Raw genomic sequence first — 21,242 nt, 5'->3', positions numbered from 1 at the left:
CTGGCACTGAGTCCGCCTCTGTGACTCAGAAGGGAAGGGGGGCTGAAGAGGCTCACTGTGGTGACAGGAGATTTGTTAGTTAGGGGAACGGACAGGATGTTCTGTGGCTGAGAATGGGATTCCCAGGTGATATGTTGCCTCCTGGGTACCAGGGCCTGGGACATCTTGGATTGAGTCCTCATCATTCTAAAGTGAGAGGGTGAACAGCCAGAGGTCATGGTACAGGTAGGGAGAGTGACAAAGTTTTACATAGGGAGTTCAGGGAGTTAGGTGCTAAGTTAAAGGGTAGAACCTCCAAGGTTGTGATCTCAGGATTTCTACCCAGGCAACGTGCTAGTGAGACCAGAACTAGGAAAGTTATACAGTTTCGTACGTGGCTAAGGAGTTGATGCAGGAGGGAGGGCAATAGATTTTTGGATCATTGTGCTCTCTTCCATGGAAGGTGGGACCTGTACAGGAGGGCAATTTGCACCTGAACAGAAGGGGTACTTACATCCTAGTGGGAAGGTTTGTTAACGCTGCACGGTGAGATTTAAACCGGAGTTGCAGGGGGGAAGTGAACCAGAGTGCTAGAACAGTTAGTGGAATGGTTGGGGAGGCAGATGTTGGGAAACAAAAAGGTTTGGCATAGTGTGACTTGTGTCCTGAGCCGCATATATTTCAATGCAAAAAGTATCGTAGGAAAGGCGGATGAGCTCAGAACATGGATCAACATCTGGAATTATGATATTGTAGCCATTAGTAAGACTTGTTTGCAGGAGGGGCAGGACTGGCAGCTCAATGTTCTGGGGTTCGGTTGTTTTAGATGTGACAGAATAGGAGAGATTAAAGGAGGAACAGTGGTGTTACTAGTCAGGGAAAATATCACAGCAGTTCTCCTCAGATATTGGAAAACTTGACTACTGAGTCGCTTTGGGTGGAACTGAGAAATAAGAAAGGTAGACCATGTTAATGGGGCTATAATATAGATCATCCAACAGTTCTAGGAATTTAGAGGAACAAATTTTCAAAAGAATATCACAGACTGTTGCAAGCAACATAAGATTGTGACAGTAGATGATTTAAACTTTGCACATACTAACTGGGAATCCTATACTGTAAAAGGACTAGATGGGATAGACTTTGTCAACCGTGTTCAGAAAAACTTCCTTCGTCAGTAAACACAAAATAATCTGCAGATGCTGGGGCCAAAGCAACACTCACAACACGCTGGAGGAACTCAGTCCTGACAAAGGATTCCGGCCCGAAACTTCGACTCATTGTTTCTACGGATGCTGCCCGACCTGCTGAGTTCCTCCAGCGTGTTGTGAGTGTTCCTTCGTCAGTACGTAGGAGTCCCAATGATAGAGCATGTAATAATGGATCTGCTATTAGAGGACGAGATAGGACAGGTGACAGAAGTTTGTGTAGGGGAACACTTTGCATCCAGTGACCACAATGCCATTCGTTTCAAAGTAAATATGCAAAGAGATAGGTCTGGTCTGCGGGTTGAGATTCAAAATTGGAGAAAGGCCAATTTTGATGGTATCAGAAATGATCTGGCAAGTGTGAATTGAGAAGGCTGTTTTCTGACAAAGGTGTACTTGGAAAGTAACAAAACTTTGCAAGTACAAAGCTTCAGACAAGGTGAAGGAGAATCCCAAGGGATTCTACAGGTATGTTAAGAGCAAAAGGATTGCTAGGAACAAAACTGGTCCTCTGGAAGACCAGAATGATAATCCATGTGTGGAGCCAAAATAAATAGGGAATATCTTAAGTGCATTATTTGCACCTGTATTGACTTGGGAGATGGATGCAGTCGATAGAAGTGAGGCTAGGTGGCTTCAACTTCATGGATCCTATACAGATTACAGAGCAGGAGGCATTTGCTACCCTGGATAAATCCCCAGGGCCTGACAAAATGTTGCCTTGGACCCTACAGGACGCAAGTGCAGAAACTGCTGGGGCCCTAGCAGAGATACTTAAAACAGGAGAAGTACCAGAGGATTGGAGGATAGCCAATGTCGGTCTGCTGTTTAAAAACAGCTCTAAACAGAAGCCAGGAAATTATAGGCTGGTGAGTCTGACATCAAACGTGAGAAAGTTATTGGAAGGTACCCTAAGAGACCGGATAAATAAGTATTTGTATGAACATGGTGATAAGGATGTAGGCATGGCCTAATATGTGGTAGGTCATGTCTGACCAATCTTATAGAGTTTTTTGAGGACGTTAACGGGAAAGTGGATGAAGCCAAGGCAGTGGATGGACTTTAGTAAGGCATTTGACAAGGTCCCTCATGGGAGGTAGTCAAGAAGGTTCAGTTGCTCTTCATTCAGGATGAGGTAGTAAATTGGATTAGGTATTAGCTTTGTGAGAAAAGCCAGACAGTGGTAGTAGATGGTTGACTCTCTGACCAGAGGCCCGTGGTGTGCCTCAGGGATCAATGCTGGGTCCTTTGTTGTTGGTCATCTACAGTATATCAATGATCTGGATCAGCAAATTTGCAGATGGCACCAAGATTGGGGGTGTCATGGACAGTGAGGAAGGCTATCAAGGCATGCAAAGGGATCTGTAGCAGCTGGTAAGATGGGCTGAAAAATGGCAGATGGAATTTAATGCAAACAAGTGCGAGGTTTTGCACTTCGGTAGGACCAAACAGGGTAGGTCTTACACAGTGAATGGTAAGGCACTGAGGAATTTGGTAGAACAACGGGATTTGGGAATACAGGTACATAATTCATTGAAAGTGGTGTCACAGGTAGTTATCGTCATAAAGAAAGGTTTTGGCACATTGGCCTTTATAAATCAATGTATCGAGTACAGAAACAAGAGAAAATCTGCAGATGCTGGAAATCCAAGCAATCCAAATTCAGTCCGGCCGAAGGGTTTCGGCTCGAAGCGTCAACTGTACATTTTTCCATAGATGCTGCCTGGCCTGCTGAGTTCCTCCAGCATTTTGGGTGTGTTTATTGAGTGCAGAAGATGGGATGTTATGTTGAAGTTGTATAAGATGTAGGTGAGACCTAATCTAGAGCATTGTGTGCAGGTTTGTTCACCTACCTACAGGAAAGATGTAAACAAGGTTGAAAGAGTCCAGAGGAAATTTGCAAGGATGTTGCCGGGTTTGGAGGACCTGAGTGATAAGGAAAGATTGAATAGGTTAGGACTGTATGTTTTAGAACGTAGAAAATTGAGAGGAGATTTGATAGAGGTATACAAAGTTATGCGAGGTATAGGTAGGGTATGGAATCCCCTTTTACAGGGCATCTCTTTGGATGTGGCTCATCAATCCCTCGCTACCAGACTTAGCATTGAGAAAACCACTTTTCTCAGACTCCTTATGTCTGGAGTAGATATGGTTTGGGTCCCACCAAACCCATGAGTTTGGGATGTTTCACCCACTCAAACCGCAGTTTGTGTGAATGTTGTGAGCTTTACAAGCAATTGCCCGTCAGCAAGAAATAACAGATCATACACTGCATATATTTATAAAGAAAGTATGTTTATGAATGTTATCTTAACCAAACAGTTACGAAAGAAAAGAAATAATAAAAAAAACAAAAAGAAAGGGCCCATTATAATTAAATAGTCAAAGGTACACAGTTGGCGCTCAAATCTTCCAAAAGCCATTGTGTCTGATGTACTCACTACACCAACTCATATTCACTGCATTCTGCGTTCCTGCCTGATCAAATTCTACGGCTGGTTCTCTTGAGCTCCTTCTTGTTCCATCTCCCGCCAAAAAAGACCTCGACCCACCTCAGTGTCCATCACAAAAACTTCTCCCCCAGCGTTCTCTAGAACTTTGTCCCAGTTTGACCCTGCTGATTGGATGACACAACATTCCTAAGCAACTCTAATTTTTAACAGTAACCCAAACACTGCCAGTAAAACACATTGCTTCTACAAAAAAACCATTACACGAAATACCCTACAACATTAGGGGTAACCACTTTACTAGGGCATTACAGGTAAATGCAAGCAGCCTTTTTCCGCTGAGGTTGGGTGGGACTGCAACCAGAGGACATGGATTGAGGGTGAAAGGTGAAGAATTTAAGCGGAACATGAGGGGAAACTTCTTCACTCAGAGGGTTGTGAATAAGCTGCCAGCACAAGTAGTGTATGTAAACTCAATTCTAACGTTTAAGAGAAGTTTGGATAGTAGAGTTATGGAAGGCTATGGTCCAGGTGCAGATCGTTGGGAGTAGGCAGTTTAAATGGTTTCAGCATGGACTAGATGGGCTGAAGGACTTGTTTCTGTGCTGTACTTCTCTATGACTCCAATATTCACTAGACTGATCCCAGAAATGGTATGTATAATTAATGCAAAAGATATTGAGTAGACCAGCTCTATATCTTCAAGAATTTAATGAAATGAAAAGAGATCTGACTAAAACTTCTAAAAATCTTATGCACTTAACAGGCTGGTTGCATGATTTGTATTTCTGGGGCTCAGGAGTTCAGAAGCAGGAACTAGCATCCTACAATATGGAGTAGCCCATTTAGGACTGCAAGAAGAAGTGCACAGAGCAGCAGAGCTTTTTGAAATTCTCAACTTACAGGGCTGTGGAAACTCAGCTATGGAGTTTATTCAAACCGTAGACAGTTGGATTTCTGGTTATTAAAGGAATAAAGAGCTACAGGGATTGGGCCAATAAATGGCCTTCGTATACTGTAGTGCGATCACTCAAATCAAGTAAGATGTTCCCCCAAGGAGTTATTGCCTTGACATAGAATACTTGTGCATGACTTTGCTTAACATGGGGAGGCAGACGTCACGTAGTCTATCACAGATTGGAATCAGGGTCCAGTGGCATGATATGCAAGATGGCTGCAGCCGTTCTACATTTTCACTTCCACTATGATGTGGCATCGTCTTCTGCCTGCTTCACCATTAAAATCTTGGTGGGATCGCTCTTTTTCCGAAACTTCCCTTTTGACTTTGTCGCCATGGGTGACCCACAGGAGTTGGGCTCCAGTCAGCATCGCTCGAGAGATCTCAGGAGTTCACAAGCCTCTCCACCAGGCCATGGTGATGTCCTTAAGATGGAGCTTTTGACGAATAGTGGAGCGGGCTCAGGGACAAATTGTCCTGCTCTTGGTCCCTTTGTTCTTGTTCACACCTGCTGCAGAAATATTATGTAAATACTGCTCGCATATTAAATGCCTCTACTATATTCCCCTTTCCTCAAAAGCTCTTCTTTCTTTTTGCCTTTGTTGATTCTAGGCTAAACTTCTGAATCGACTAAAGCACATAAATCAACCTTTGAAATATAAAGTATCTAGAAACAATTCCAGTCTCCCTGGCGAGATTTGCACATAGTCGATGGTCAGAAGGTGACCATATACCATATATCCATACGTGTTTGGAAGAGAAATTAAGTTTAGACCAGAGAATTAGTTTAACAGGTTAAGTAAATATCCATTCATGTCACGGATGGTAGTTGCCAGGTGAATCTATTTTGCCAGTAACCACTGACAATATTGGAATATTACTTTTGGCATTTCAATTGATATATGGCAGTACAGCTTGGGAGTTTTCAACAACAATCATATGCACAATGCCATACAGTGCCAGTGATCATCGACCAGGGTTCAATTCTTGCCAATGTCTGTAAGGAGATTATATGCTCTCTCTGGGACCACGTGGGTTTCCTCTGGGTGCTTTAGCTTTGTCCCTCATTCTACAGACGTGCAGGTTAGAGTTGGTAAGCTGTGTGTCTGCTATGTTGGCATTGAAAGTGTGGTGACACTTGTGGGCTGCCTTCACCGCAACCTCGGTCTGTGCTGCTCAAAAGTTTTCGAAGGTACATTTAATGTCACAGAAATGTATACAATATACATCCTGAAGTACTTTTTCTTCACAACCATTCAAGAAAACAGAGGAGTGCCCCCAGAGAATGGACAACAGTTTAAGTGTTAGAACCTCAAAGTTCCCCCTAGCTCCCCTCCCTCCCGCGTGTAAGCGGCAGAAAGCAATGATCCCCCTCTCCCCACCGGCAAAAAAAAAGCATCAGCACCCGCCACCGAGCACTCAGGCATGAGCAAGGCAACAGCAAAGACACAGACTTGCAGTACTCCAAAGACTACATTGTTCACCCGGCATTTGACATACCATAAGTGATCTCTCTCCCTAATAAGGGAGAAAGAGATGTCTCCGTTTCACAGCGAAAGGGGAGACATAAACAATTTGCTGATTTACAATGTTAAGAGTCAGTTGCATCGCTTTTTCCAAGCTCTGTGTCCAAAGATCTCAGGTTTCTGGGCACAGAGCCAGAGATCTTCCGTCTCCAATGACATACCTATCTCCTGCAGAGGCACCGACCTCCAATCCTCCCGTCTCCAGAGCCACGAGATCCTGGGCCTCAGAAGGGGAGCGGAGCTCTTAGGCTGAGCCCTTGGTGTGCAGAACAACGGCCAGATGTAAAACCCCGAAATCGGGTCCCATTCCTGCAAAGAACCATAGTCAGCATGTAACTCCAGGTCAGGGTCTTCAAAAGAACCCTGAAAGGGAAAGAATAGAGATATTAAAGATGGAAATAGAGCTGCTTCCGAAAATGCAGGCAAAGGAGTGGCTGTTAGGCACCATTAACCCTCCTGAGCTCCACCTTGTTTCATTGACGCAAACAATACATTTCACTGCATGCTTTAACATACACGTGACAAATAAAGCTAATTCTTCTCTTTAAATTCTGTCTTAAAGTGACCAATCTGAGTTTTAAAGAGATACACAGTCAGGTTGTAGTCACATGAAAGTACTAACACACAGTCAGGTTGTAGTCACATGAAAGTACTAATGCACTACAAATGACATCATTGTGGAGAAAAATCAGCAATTCCATTTCCGAATCAGAATCAGAATCAGGTTTAATATCACTGACGTACACTCAGTGACCACTTAGCAGCTACACCTGTTCATCTGCTCATTAATGTAAATATCTAATCAGCCAATCATGTGGCAGCATCTCAATGCATAAAAACTTGTGGGCACTGTCAAGAGACTCCACTGTTGCTGAGACCAAACACCAGAATGGGGGAAAGAAATGTGACCCAAGTGACTTTGATTGCGGAATGATTGCTGGTGCCAGATGGAATGGTTTGAGTATCTCAGCAACCGCTGATCTCCTGAGATTTTCTTACCCAACAGTTTCTAGTGGTTACAGAAAATGGTACAAGGAACTAAAAAAAGTCCAGTGAGCAACAGTTCTGTGGGAAACAAGGAGACTGGTTCAAGCAGACGAAGGTGACAGTAACTCAAATAACCATGCATTACAACAATGGTGTGCAGAAGAGCATCTCTGAATGCACAACACATCGAACCTCATAGAGGATGGGCTACAGCAGAAGACCACAAACCTGAGCTCAATGACCATTCTATTAGGCACAGAGATACCTAATAAAGTGGCCACAGACTGTACGTCATGAAATTTATTGTTTTTGCGGCACTAGTACAGTGCAATACACAAAAAGCTATAAGTTACAGAAAGAAATATATACATAAATTAAAATGTTTAAAAAAAGAACAAAAATAATGAGGTAGAATTCATGGGCTGTTGTCAAGTTACCATTTTTAGGGTATTACTTAAAAAATGGTAGTATACTAAAAGATGTGTAGGTCAAAAGGGTTCTTGAAGAACATATGTGGAAATCCTTGAAACATGCAGCACAGTCTTTTTATACAAGAGCAGAGACATCATGCTGGAACTGATTAAAAGGTCACAGCTAGTACAGTTCTGGTTATCAAGTATATGGAAGTGCTAATGAAGGCCTCGGCCAGAAATATTGATTATTTATTTTTTTCCATAGATACTGTCTGACCTGTTGATTTCCTGCAGCATCTTGTGTGTGTTACTCTGGATTGCTAGCATCTGCAGAGTCTCTTGTGCTTGTGACAGAGTGAGGGAGGGTCCAAGGAGCAGTGTTTAGGATGTTGCCTGAGGAGAAACTGGCTCAGGTTTGATTTCTTTGAGACAAAGGAAACTGAGGGGAGAAGTGATTGTGGGATGTACTGTGCAATCATGAGAGAGGCCAACATGGTCTACTTTCCTATAGTAGAAAGGACGGTAACTAAGGGCCACAAATTTAAATGGTCAAATTTAAAGAAGGCATCTGAGGAGATAATTTTTCACTCAATGAGAAGTAGGGTGGAGTGGAGCGGGGAAGGGGATTGGGGTTTGGGTTGGTGGGGTTCGGGTGCAGGTTTGTAGCTCCCTGCCTGAAAGGATTGTGGAGGCATAAGTTTTCTCCACACTTAGCAAGTACTTGGGGTGGTGGGGGTGAAGTATTAGACAAGTTAGAACTTACAATGTTCCACACCAGAAGCTGGGAAAAGTAGTTGATTTTTTGGTATGATGGCTGAATGACTGCCTTTTGCAGTTTTATGACAACATAAACTCCCAGTTTTTAATGTCCTCCACACTGTTCCCACTGTGTGGAATGGATTAAAACCCACCACTTGTTTAGAGCATTTAAAAATTATGTCAGATGATTATAAAAACTGTAGCACATTTTAAAGATTTTCATCAGGTTATCTATATATTATTGATTCGTTTTCACAAATATTGGATTATAATGGTGATTATAACATTAATTATCCAGGTTACCCAGTGAGCACTGCTGGCTTTGATGACAAGAATGGAGCTGTTGCAACACATATGGCAAAGATGTCGAAAAAATCTGTGTCTGATGACCTGGCCTCAACTTTCAGCTCTCCAGCAGCATGGTTCCTAGTCGTGGCTTTGATTGTAACTTGGTCCGCAGTGGCTATTGTCATGTTTGACCTGATGGACTACAAGAACCTTGTTGGTATGTAAAGCAATCCACGAGAAATATTGCATCAAATTTGCAGATAAAAATGGAAGAAGTGTACAAACAAGCATATGCTTATTGTACATTATGATAAAAGTGGGTGGAAACATCTTCAATGTCTTTAAACATTGTTCAAAATAGGATTTTACTATTTTAAGTTAACTACTAAGGTAGTTTTAATTTGAGAGTTTCTCTCAAAGAGCATTATATTACCAAAGCTAGTCGAAACAGACAGTTGAAAATTCTTTTTCTTGATACTGGATCGAATACTTACAAAACTGGAGCTGATAATTTTCAGTAAATTGCAGGAGTTTACCAGATGCTCATTAAAGAAGATACCTCTCCAATTTTGCAATACTGATGAAGAAACTCATTTGCCAAACTGTGCATATTAGTAATTCAAATTAATATTCTGAACACAAGCCAATATTTATGATATACACTCTTATCTGGTGAAATTTTTGAGAAAGAAACACTCATTGAAAATGCCAAGTGCTGAAATTGGGACGATCAAATATTATAACACTGGGTGGTGTTTCACTAGTTTGCAAATGCAGTGGTAGAAGTATCCCCTCTCTCAACCCATGAACAAAAAAAGCATCAGGTGTGAATATTATTTTTGTCATAATTAATTTAATTTTGAGCTAATAGGTACTTTTAGCCCATTAACAAAATTGCAAATTGAAGATTTCTGAAACCAATCTTTATTGTTTCAAGAAAATCAGCAGAAAGGTACATTCAATTTGGTCATGAATATTATTTTAGTTTTTGCTTGATGAATATCATGATGTATAATTGAAAAAAAATCACTACTTTTTATCATTTTGGTGAGGTATTCTACTGACTCTTACTTTTATTGGCGGAGGTTTAATGTAGTTCAACAGGAATATGTGACCTCTTAAACTCAGTTGCTCTAGAACCTCAGTCTTACCCACTGTAAAGCACTCTCTTCCATCTATCACCTCTTAGCTTCTCACTTCATCCCCCTCCCCTACCCATCCACCTACCTTACCACTCACCTGCTCTCACCTATCACCTGTCAGTTTGTACTCCTTCCCCTTCCACCTACCTTCTTACTCTGGCTTTGTCTCCCTTCCATTCCATTCCTGATGAAGGGTCTTGGCCCCAAAATGTAGACTGTTTATTCCCCTCCATAAATGCTGCCTGCCCTGTTGACTGCCTCCAGCGCTTTGTGTGTGTTATAAAGCCCTCTTTCTCACTAAGCTTTGATGCTGTAAAATAGACTAGTCGTACTAGCAGCAGATTTCCAATCGTTTTTATTATCAGATGTTGACTACTGCCTGTCAATGTAATACATTTCAAATTCATAGTCATAGTCATACTTTATTGATCCTGGGGGAAATTGGTTTTCGTTGCAGTTGCACCATAAATAATTAAATAGTAATAAAACCGTAAATAGTTAAATAGTATTATGTAAATTGTGCCAGGAAATAAGTCCCGGACCAACCTATTGGCTCAGGGTGTCTGACCCTCCAAGGGAGGAGTTGTAAAGTTTGATGGCCACAGGCAGGAATGACTTCCTATGACGCTCTGTGTTGCATCTCAGTGGAATGAGTCTCTGGCTGAATGTACTCCTGTGCCCAACCAGTACATTATGTAGTGGATAGGAGACATTGTCCAAGATGGCATGCAACTTGGACAGCATCCTCTTTTCAGACACCACCGTGAGAGAATCCAGTTCCATCCCCACAACATCACTGGCCTTACGAATGAAATTCGATGGCATGAGAAGTTTATATGCAGAAAAATCCACTTATACTTAACAATAGCACCTGTTCCCTAAAAGCAATCTAAAATAATTAGTGCTTTCTACCTTCCATGCATTGGAATCATTTTGCTTATTTAGTAAGTTCACAAGTATTTTGAGGTGTGGAGTCCTGTGGCTTCATGGCACCAGATGAGTGTCCAATATCATTGAGGTTCTAGTCCTTAAGGACTGCTGGTATTAAATGAGATATCATTAAAATACAAATGTCCTTTGTCTAAATCATAAAATACTTTGAAAGTGGTGCTTGCACTGCTTCACGATTCACTCCCTAAACCCTGTCTAGCAGGTCACAAAGTTGGCACAGATGATATTCTAACCATTTCTCATTTTGGCCTCCTAAGGTGACTGGGCCCATTTTCTGATAGTTTTGCTTGGCTGTGAAACAACCAGACGGAAAATTTTCAGAGAGTTTACAGGATTTTGCTGATGAATTAGTCAACATAATAATAACTTCAGTCTGATCCAGAAAATCAAACAGATCAGATGGGAAAACAGCAGCAAAATATACAGCCCGCAGAGATTGCAATAAGGCATTGGCAGGCAGGTCTTATTAAAACCAATGACAAAGCAAAATATTTCCAATAATAATTCATACTAGCCAGTAAAAAGTAGTAACTTAATTTTAAGGTATCTACCTACTTTGAAGTAAAATATATCCACACCTTTGTTCCACATAAGGAGCTGGTTGCAGTGAAGATTTTGTTCTATTGGTGTTGCATCTGCACTAAACTTGTATAGCTGGAAATTGTCTTTAGACAGATTGCATCATAATCAGAATTAATTAAAAAAGTTAATGGTAGTAAATGCACGATTGAAGATTGAGCTAGCACTCATTTTGAGTGTACTATATAATATCAGCTACATATTAAAGTGAATTTTGGTACAATTATACTGCATGTCAAAGATAATTTCTTCTTGCTTTGGCTTCTGTAACACTCATTATCTAAAATGGTTGACATCGTAGCCATCAGAAACATAGCAAAATTAATGTCTATTTGGTCACATTTAATTCTATATTATCATTGTGTTATCTCTCCAGAAATTCTGTATCAGCAAATTGAAGAAATAATTCAAAAAATAATCTTTAATTTTAAAAATCCTTTCTGATTTTAAACAGCATACTAGATACAAGGAGTCATAAATAGTTTGTTAACGTATTGCACCTCCCTTTCTGTCGTACAAAAATTATATAACAAGTGATAGAACGACTTCTACACAAAAAAAGTCTGCAGAAATGATACTGTAGACGGTAGATATTCTGTCCCCTAGTTGGAAATGGCCCGCAATATACTGTGTTCAACAGATACATTCTGAAAGTGAAACATTCTAAGAGTTCTGTAAAGGAAATAAAGTGCTCCAATGACAGTGAGGTCAAAGTTGTGACCACATCATCATAATTAAAAGGAATGAATCATCTCTTGTGGGTGTTGATGAAGATAGGGAAGGCAACTGGAGAGGCTATGCTGTTAGCATCATTTAGAGGGACGCTAATCTTCCCAGCAAATGATTTTTGAGCCAGTTTAAATGGAAGTGAGCCAAACTGGGAGTTGAAGGTATAATCAACAATTTATACAGCTATCAGGCAATGATGCTTTAAAGGGCATTGTTGCTAATTATAAGACTGTCTTTAATAGATTAGCACATTTCACTTAATAGGATAATTAAGTTGGAGGGAAGCTGTCTACTAATTGACATGTTTCTATTTACATATTAGCTGTGTAGTCAATTTATTTATAGAAAACATTGAGCTTAATTTCAACTTAGTATGCTTGAGAGTTTAGAAGACATTCTAAATAACTAACAGCTAATTAGACCACACTCAGGTGATTTTAACTGCTTCTTTGAAAAACTGCAGGGATGGAAACATGAGTGACTGATATAGCGACATATACTTGTTTTCATTAATCTGTAATACATGGAGTTTTGCATCAATCCCATCTCATTAAAGCAATTGCAGTTCTACTTCACAGGCTTATTTTGTCCTGTCTTGTGAAATACTTATTATCTCCTTAATTTATAAATTTGCATTGTAAACCTCCATACAGATAAAGCTGTTTCTATGACAACAGTATTTCAAACCCATGTGTAGATGCTCCCAATGTTAAAGTATTGAATGAAAAAAAGACAGACTTTTCAAGTAAATTATACCTTTATTTTTAGCTTAGAAACTGATGGACAAAAGATGAAGTCTAGTCACATCAAAACTTTATACATTGTTACTAAAATTCATTCCAATGATGTCAGTAGAATTGTAGGCAGATCAACTTTGCTTTATTCTGCCAGGCACAGATGAACTGCTAGGTGCCATTGTTTTTGATGAGATGGGTATAGAATGCATAACTTCCCTCATTGTGTCATGGAATCATAAAGGATGAAAACAGGCCCCTCACCCCCCTGAATCCATGCCAATGACTCAGAATTGATTTTCATTAATCCCATGTTAATCTCATTTTAGTCTCCTAACAATCACATCCAGTATCACAGATTCTACCGCTCACCTACCCAGCATGGACAATTTATAGCGTCCAATTAGCCTGCATGTCCTTGGAATATGGGAGGAGAGTGGAGCATCTGGAGGAAATGCATACCCTCACAGGGACAAGATGTAAACTCCTCATAGACAGCTGCCGTGAGTCAGAATCTGGATGTGCTGGACTGTTGTGGTGTACCTATCCTCGTCTGATACTGTGATAGAACAAAGTCTTCCACCAGACCAGTGGTCAATGGCCAGTACAGGAGAAAAGTTACACATAATAAGAGAGTTTTACCATAGATTACAGTTAATTGAAGACAATGGTTATCAATGCCTGCAATTGAGCCATGCTCAATCAGGGTTTACTCCTGAAGCCTTCCCCATGACTGTGTATTGCCTCAAGGCAGCGGAAGTTTGAGATCAAAGTTTCCTTCTAGATGAGCTGCCAATTACGGCTGACAAGTTCCATCTGCCCAAAGCGACTGGCTTTAAAATGGCGGTGACCTGCCTCTGTCCCTTCTCCTGTCAGTAGGAACGGCTCCACTGGGCTTAACAGCTAAGCCACACATGAAGGCCAGGAGCTGGACTTGGTTTTCGGAGGCTACTTGAGTCGCACACCATTGGCAGCATTTAATAGGCAGTGGGAGCTTATCCCCACTACCGCCCCCAGTCATGACAACGTTAAGAAACCGAGTTACTAAGTCACTGGCTAGATACAAATATATTTTAATTTAAAAAATGTAAAATAAAATTAAAAACATGTAAAACAAGGAAAAAATGACTCAAGCTATTCCAGCCTTCATCTTTTTCCACAGGTTTATTAACTAATTCATAAATGCTTACATCTTATTTGAGCAATTAATGTTCCACAAAGGGATAATGAAGTCAGAAAATTAAGCAACCTATTTGAAGTTTGATTGGCTATCAAAACAATAAAATCTATATTAACAGTTTATATTGAATATCTTCATTTTTGCTGCAGTTCTAAACAGTAAAAATATCAATTGCTAATGCTTTTAAAGTATTAATTCAATGGGTAGTACCTGAAGACTTTCATGTGTTAAAATGACACCTGGCTCCAGTAGGCTTTGCCCTACAATGTATGCACACCCAAAAACATTGCAATGTAGCCATTTCCTGATGTTTTTACTGTCACCTTTCATTGAAGTGATGAATGTTTCTCTGCATTCCATTGGCATTTGAGTCATTCCTGGGTCCTCATTATTTTTAATGCTTTTCCTCCTCTCTCGATCGATCATGACACACTTCATCTCGTTGGCATCCTGGTTTCTAAAGCTGACTTAGATCCTGCCTATTCTCTGTACTGTGATGAGCCCTGTTTGCCACCTGGTAAAGACATACTGCATGCAGTAGTGATGTTGGAACTGTTTGGATTGCTTTTAATTCTGGAGTGTTTGAAAATACATTTAGGTCTAGCTAGTTAATTGATCCTAATCTGGCATGGCTGATTTTCCAAAAATAATCAAACATTTCTACCTCCCCAATTATGGAGATGATCTATAAATAATTAACTTCTATTATGCCAGCAATGTACTGAATGTTTCTCAATATGTCTCCAGATGCCTGTAGCTGGATGGTTAATACATATGACTCAACACAGACTTACCATGCTCATTAGAAAGAATGAAAGCTTATTTAACTTTCTTGAGATTAGGGATCTAACAGCCTGCTTTTATTCAAGGAAAATCATAGCATGAACTTTGATCTTTTATTTATATATTGGATTTAACCACGTTTATTAGGAGGAAGGAAAGAAGAAGACAACTTATAATCAACTCTTACATTCATCTGTGTCATACTGACTGCTAATGTGTTATTATGCCAAAAAATATTTGTGTAAATTTATTATCACAGCGCATGAAAAAGGCTGGTTTCTTTATTAAAAGTTAACAACAGCTGGTTCTGGATTGCTTACAAAAGGTAGTCAGGAGCAGATCTAATGTAATGTACAACAGTGAATGAATTAAATAGATAGTTAAAACAACAGACCTCCAAAAGGACCACAACCTTGTTGTAGGGTTTGGAGCTTCACTGCCTCAATAACAGGGAGAGCTATGTCGGCTGGAGTCAGGGGCTCTTGCAGGGTCAGCAACGCCAAACGGATAGAGGCCTTCGACCTGTTCGACGTGGGTGACCCTACCAAGTGGTCCACTGATCCTCCAGGATTGGGGGTTCAGCTCAGCACTAACAACACTAACATGTGAAACACAATTGTTATGGAAACAGCAGTGAGGAATCCTTCTATATCTGTGTGGACATACAGAGATGGGGGACCTTCATTGCTGCCCTAATCACCAGCAGCATAAAGGGCAGTAAGTAAGTAAAACAACAGAACCACTTTGATAGTGCAGTAGGTACCAATAAGTACATAACTGAATAGCTATCATAAAATGGTACTTACACACACAGTGGAACTTGTAAAATCCAAGCAAAGATAGCTTTCAGAGTGCTTTTGCTCCATTTTCAAATGTTTCAGGCTGCATTTATGCCAGCTTTATGATTTCTGATTGTCTTATGGTATGTAAAGTCAAAGGTGAACCATCATCAAAAGATAAATTGGTATTGGATACTTTAGTGAAATCAAAGCACATTTAACAAACTCTAGCATCTGTAGAATTGCAAAAGTAATATATTTGGTGCAAAAAAATTTGACAGTATTATTATTTCTCTGATAAGGTATGAGTAATTGCTTTCCACAAGATTTCAGAATTATAGATTAAGCCAAAGTAACTATGAATATCTATGGTCAATAAAATACTTCTGTATGAATTCAGATCATGAATTCATATATCCTCTCAGTGGTGTCAGTCACTGCTATTAACTAAGACTCTTCTCGTAGGAATTGATTAACAGAGCTATCAAGTCATGGAGTAGCACTAGCAGAAATAAACCGGATCAGAGTAGGTTCATGAGATTGGTTCTGGGAATGAAAGGATTATTGGCTCTGGGCCTGTACTTGCTGGAGTTTAGAAGAATGAGGGGGAATCTCATTGAAACTAAATGAATATTGAAAGGCCAAGAGAAAGTGGATGAGGGAAAGGTGTTTCCTCTGGTGGGGAGTCTGGCACCAAAGAGCGTCAGAATAGAGAGATGTCCATTTGGAACAGAGGTGAGGAGGAATTTCTTTTGTCAGATTATGATGAATCTGTGGAATTCATAGTCACAGACAGCTGTGGAGGCCAAGTCATCGTGCATGTTTAAAGATGAGTGTTATATTTTGTAACTCCAAAACATTAAATTAATTCAAAGGAAGACACAGGAGTCCAGGAATGTAGGCTTAACTTTGTGGTAGCATCATGTTGTCTTTAATTCATGTATTTATACATATAGCCTGTAATGAATTATTTAAATGAACAATAATTTAAATTAACCAATATTGATGCAGAAGATTACTCAGATATTATTGAGGTTGATAGGTTCTTGATTATTAAGAACACCAAAGGCAGGAAAATGGGGCTGTGGGGGTTAATAAACCAACCATAATGGAATGGCAGAGCAGACTCAATGACTAATTCTTTTCCTGTGTCCTATGGTCTAATTAAAGCTTCCGCCTCACAGCTCAAAACCTAGATCTAATACTGACCCCTGTGTGGAGTTCTCCATCTGGCTCTTCCAGTTTCCTCTCACATCACAAAAAGGCATGCCGATAGGTTAACCGGTTTGTGTAAATTGTCGCTACGTAGGTGGTGGTAGGAAAATCACGGGATGAATTGCTAGGCATACGTAGACTGTGCTTCTTGGAAAATCCATGGGTGGATTTGGATTTATGGGATTGGTCTGAGAGTCAGTATAAACTTGATGGGCCAAATGCTCTTCTTCTATAGCTTAAGAAAAATATGAATCAAAGTACAACATAAAAAGTTGCACAGCCCACCATGATTATGCTATAATCACCCATCTACACTAATCCTAATGTTTCCCTCATATCCTCATCCATTCCCTGCCTAGGCTTCCCTATATCCGCTTGAACAATCTGCTAGCATCTATGTCTGGTCTGAACCAGATATTCAAAGGACCAACAAAACATATAATGACAGATATGAATCACATAAAGATAGAAACGAATCAGTTTTTTACCTGCCCCCTGCCCTCTTTTTTTTCCCCCACTCTGACTTTTTACCTCTCCTCACCTGCCCCCCGGGTCATGAATTCATCTCCCCCAGGTGCCCTCCTCCTTCACTTTCTCCTGTGGTCCTCTCTATTCTCCTATCAGATTTGTTCTTCTCCAGCCTTTACTTTTCCTACCCACTTTGCTTCACCTTTCACATTCTTGCCAACCTCCTTCCCCTTTTCCCACTTCTTTATTCTGGCATCTTCCCCTTCCATTTCAGTCCTGAAGAGGGGTCTTGGCCTGAAAAGTCGACTGTTCTTCATTTCCATAGATGCTGCTTGAGCTACTGAGCTGATCCAGCATTTTGCAGGTAATGCTTTGGATTTCCTGCATCTGCAGACTTTCTCTTGAATTGCATAGCTGCTTACAGTGGTCACAGAGGCTAGACTGCTTAGTTCTATTTGCGGAATTCATAGCTTCATAGATAGAAAAGTACAGCACAGAACGAGGCCCTTCAGCCCATCTAGTCCATGCTGAACCATTTAAACTGCCTAATCCCATTGACCTGCACCTGGTCCATAACCCTTCATATCCCTGTTATCCATGCACCTATCCAAACTTCTCTTAATGTTGAAATCGAGCTCGCATGCATCATTTGTGGTGACAGCTCATTCCACACTCTCATGACCCTCTGAGTGAAGAAGTTTCCCCTCACATTCCCCTTAAACTTTTCATCTTTCACTCTTATTCTATGACCTCTGGTTTTAGTCCCAACAACCTCAGCAGAAAAGCCTACTTACATTTATACTCTCTATACCCCACATAATTTTGTATACCTCTACCAAATCTCCTCGCAATCTTTTAGGTTACAAGGAATAAAGTCCTTAACCTTTTCAATCATTCCTTCTAACTCAGGTCTTCTAGACCCAGGAATTTTTCTCTGTACTGTTTTAACTTTGTTTGTATCTTTCCTGTAGATAGGTGACCAAGACTGCACACAATACTCCAAATTAGGCTTCACCATCACCTTACACAACTTCATCATAGCCTCCCATCAATAAATTGGGCTTCATAAATCAATATTTTGATTTATGAAGGCCAATGTGGCAAAAACTATCTTTATGACACCATCTGTGACACTACTTCCAATGAATTATGGACTTGTATTCCCAGATCCCTTTGTTGTACAGCACTCCTCAGTGCTGTACTATTCATTGAGAAAGACCTACCCCGGTTGCTCCTTCCAAAGTGCAGCAGCTCGCACGTATGCATCAAATTCCACCTGCCATTTTTCTGGCTGGTGCAGATCCCGCTGCAAGCTCTGATAGTCCTCCTTGCTATCCACTGCACCTCTAATCTTGGTGTCATCTGTGAATTTGCTGTTAATCACATAGTCATCTAAAATATTGATAGAGATGATAAACAACAAGACCCAGCACCAATCCCTGCAGCACTCCACTAGTCATATGTTTAGATTCCTTGGGCAAAACTGTTCCACAAAGCAAACAGAATAAATGATTTGAGGTGCCATTCTTCTGTTCTACAGTAGTAGCTTTTCATTCACCCAACCTTTATCACCCATATCCCCATTTTGTACAAATAGAAGAACTAGTTGACTTCACATGGGGGATGGTGCGGATCTGTTCCCTAAACATTCCATATGATTAAAAAGGATATTGTGCACTTTTAAATTTAGTTTATGAGTGGGGAAATAATTTTCCTTTCCTGAGCACTAATGTCTAGTTTCTTAACATAGAACATGGGACATAGACGAGTCTAGCACAAGAACAGGCCATTCGACCCACAGTGTTGTGCCGAACCAGCTAAAGAGCAAATCAAAAACACCCACACACTAATCCCTGCTACCTACACCATGTCCATATCCCTCCAACTTCCTTACATCCAAATGTCGCTTAAAACACCTCTGATGAATTTGCTTCCACCACCATACCAGGCAGCGCATTCCAGGCATCCATGACTCTCTGAGTGAAAAATTTAACCCTCACATTCCCCTTGAACCTATCCAGTCTTGCCTTCAATGCATGCCCTTGGGTATTAGACCCTGGGAAATCGATACTCTCTGTCCACTATAACTATGCCCCTCATAATCTTGTGCTTATTTCTATGTCCTCCATTACATTCTTGCTTAGTACGTGACATGAACTGTGAACCATCTGTGCAACATCCTTTGTTGTGGACTTAACTTCCTTCTTGATCTATTGGACTGATGACCGCCCATTTCAGTTTCTTCAACTATTTTCAGCCTTGGACTCAGTCATTAAACATCTTCAGCAAATGATTTCCCACATCAATAAATTTCCCCCTGTGCTGCATCGCCTTCATATTTCCTTCTAAATTGCTTTCTTTTATCTTAGCATCTTTGCAATTAACAAATTAAAACCTTAAACAGTGTAAGTGATAAATCTTACTTCCATAACACAATATAATCAAACTCTCCCAGCCAACCTCTGATTCACAGCTTTCTCTGTATTCGTTATCATGACTGCATATAGGAAACCGTAACATTTATTTGATGGTGTTCTTGTTCGAGCGACCCCAGCTGTGAAACACTTCTGAGTGTTTTAGTATTCCCATCAGATTCATCTTTTCTTTGATGAATGGATGAGAAGATATGGCATTGATTAATCTATTTTGGCTGTCAATCTAATCTAATCTAATTAATTAATTAATTGACTGAATAGCCACATTTATTTGGTGATTTTCATGAGCTCAGAACATCTAAAGTTCAAGTTCAAGTTTAATTGTCATTCAACCATATACATGAATGCAAACAAACGAAACAGCTTTCCTCTGGGGCCAAAGTGCAAAACAGAGTACCAACAGTTACACACAGCACACATAGCGCATGCAGTACAATTATGATGGCAGAAAATCATACAGCTACAAAAAGATTAAAAATTAATAATAATATATAGCCCACGTCTCTGGGTGTCAGGGCTTGTAGATTGATGGATGTTGTGCTGGAGCCACATTTCTGTAAGAACAGCCTGCAGCAGTGCCTTATCTCGCAGCTGCACACAAATGCAATCTAGCTTGTCTTCACAGGAGTGAACACTGGAGGGGCCAGCCCCCAGCCCAGTACGGAATCCACTGGCACACAGCTGTGGTGACTCCTTCCCCGGTGGATGCAACAGGTATGAGGACCTGGTCCACGCCTCCATTGAGGCCATGCAATTCCCCCAGCTTTGGTCTCGCCAATGAACTAGTGAATCGGACTCATAGTGTTCTACACTAGCAATGTCCGACAGGGCCTTGAGATCACAATAAAGTTCAAAGCACAAAGTACATTTACTATCGAAGTTTGAATACGGCATACACCCTTGAGATTCGTCTTCTTGCAGGCAGCCACAAAACAGGCACAACAGAACCCATTCAAAGAAAAACCCCAAACAAGACCATCGAACACGAACTGTGAGAAAAAAACAACAAAACCGTGCAAACGATAAAAAGTAAACAAATATCAGGGATCCAAAAAGTGAATCCTCAGCGCTGTGCTGATGTTCGCAAAAAATGGAAAAAATAAGTAAACAAATAAACACAAGGACCATGGAGTGCCGAGTCTCCGAAAGCAAGCCCACAGCCGCAGAGTGTTTGTAAATACAAATGTCCAAGCCAGTCATTTCCACCATTTGTTAGCCACACACGGCCTCTGATACCTCCTGCAAAACAATGGGCAACAAATCCAGCTGCACCACTATTGAGCTGGGTAAACCTGCCATGCTTGAGATTCTTAATATCCATTAAAGTGTAAATGCACTTTACAGTTAATGAAATATAGTCTCTGTTGTAATATCATAAAGAGTACAGTATATTCCCACACAGGAAAGTCCAGTGAAATTTAAGGTTCATACAGTAATTTTATGAAAAATATTGATTCCAGTTCTAGAGAGGGTTTAGCAGAAGGGATTTCTGTAATTGTAGAGCTATCTGCTTTGTCATGTTAGTTACTGCTAATGCCTTCTGAAATCATAGCTTTAGTCATATGGCTTAATTTGGACTAGAATTTTGGAACCTACAATTGAGATCTGCTATCTTTTTTCTGCCCTGAGAAAGACAGTCAATATGGTAAAATACAGAAAAATCATATAAAATAGGAAAA

The 21,242-nt window shown here is 40.4% G+C and overlaps 1 protein-coding gene across 12 annotated transcripts in view; it reads left to right on the top strand.

The window, feature by feature from the left end:
* The window catches only part of trdn (triadin), a 147,831-nt gene that overhangs the window by 70,080 nt on the left and 56,509 nt on the right, over positions 1 to 21,242 (top strand). For 9 of the 12 annotated variants that reach the window (XM_063034174.1, XM_063034112.1, XM_063034138.1 and 6 more), the window contains exons 2-3: positions 8,579 to 8,785; positions 14,347 to 14,400. In XM_063034174.1, coding sequence (XP_062890244.1) covers positions 8,579 to 8,785; positions 14,347 to 14,400 — 261 coding nt within the window. The remainder of the gene's footprint in view (positions 1 to 8,578; positions 8,786 to 14,346; positions 14,401 to 21,242) is intronic. The other 3 variants (XM_063034168.1, XM_063034146.1, XM_063034103.1) reach the window with 1 other exon arrangement.

This window comes from Mobula hypostoma, chromosome 2, assembly GCF_963921235.1.
Source record: "Mobula hypostoma chromosome 2, sMobHyp1.1, whole genome shotgun sequence".
Classification (NCBI taxonomy): domain Eukaryota; kingdom Metazoa; phylum Chordata; class Chondrichthyes; order Myliobatiformes; family Myliobatidae; genus Mobula; species Mobula hypostoma.
Note: the sequence above shows the minus strand (reverse complement) of the source record. Positions and strands in the feature narration are given on the sequence as shown.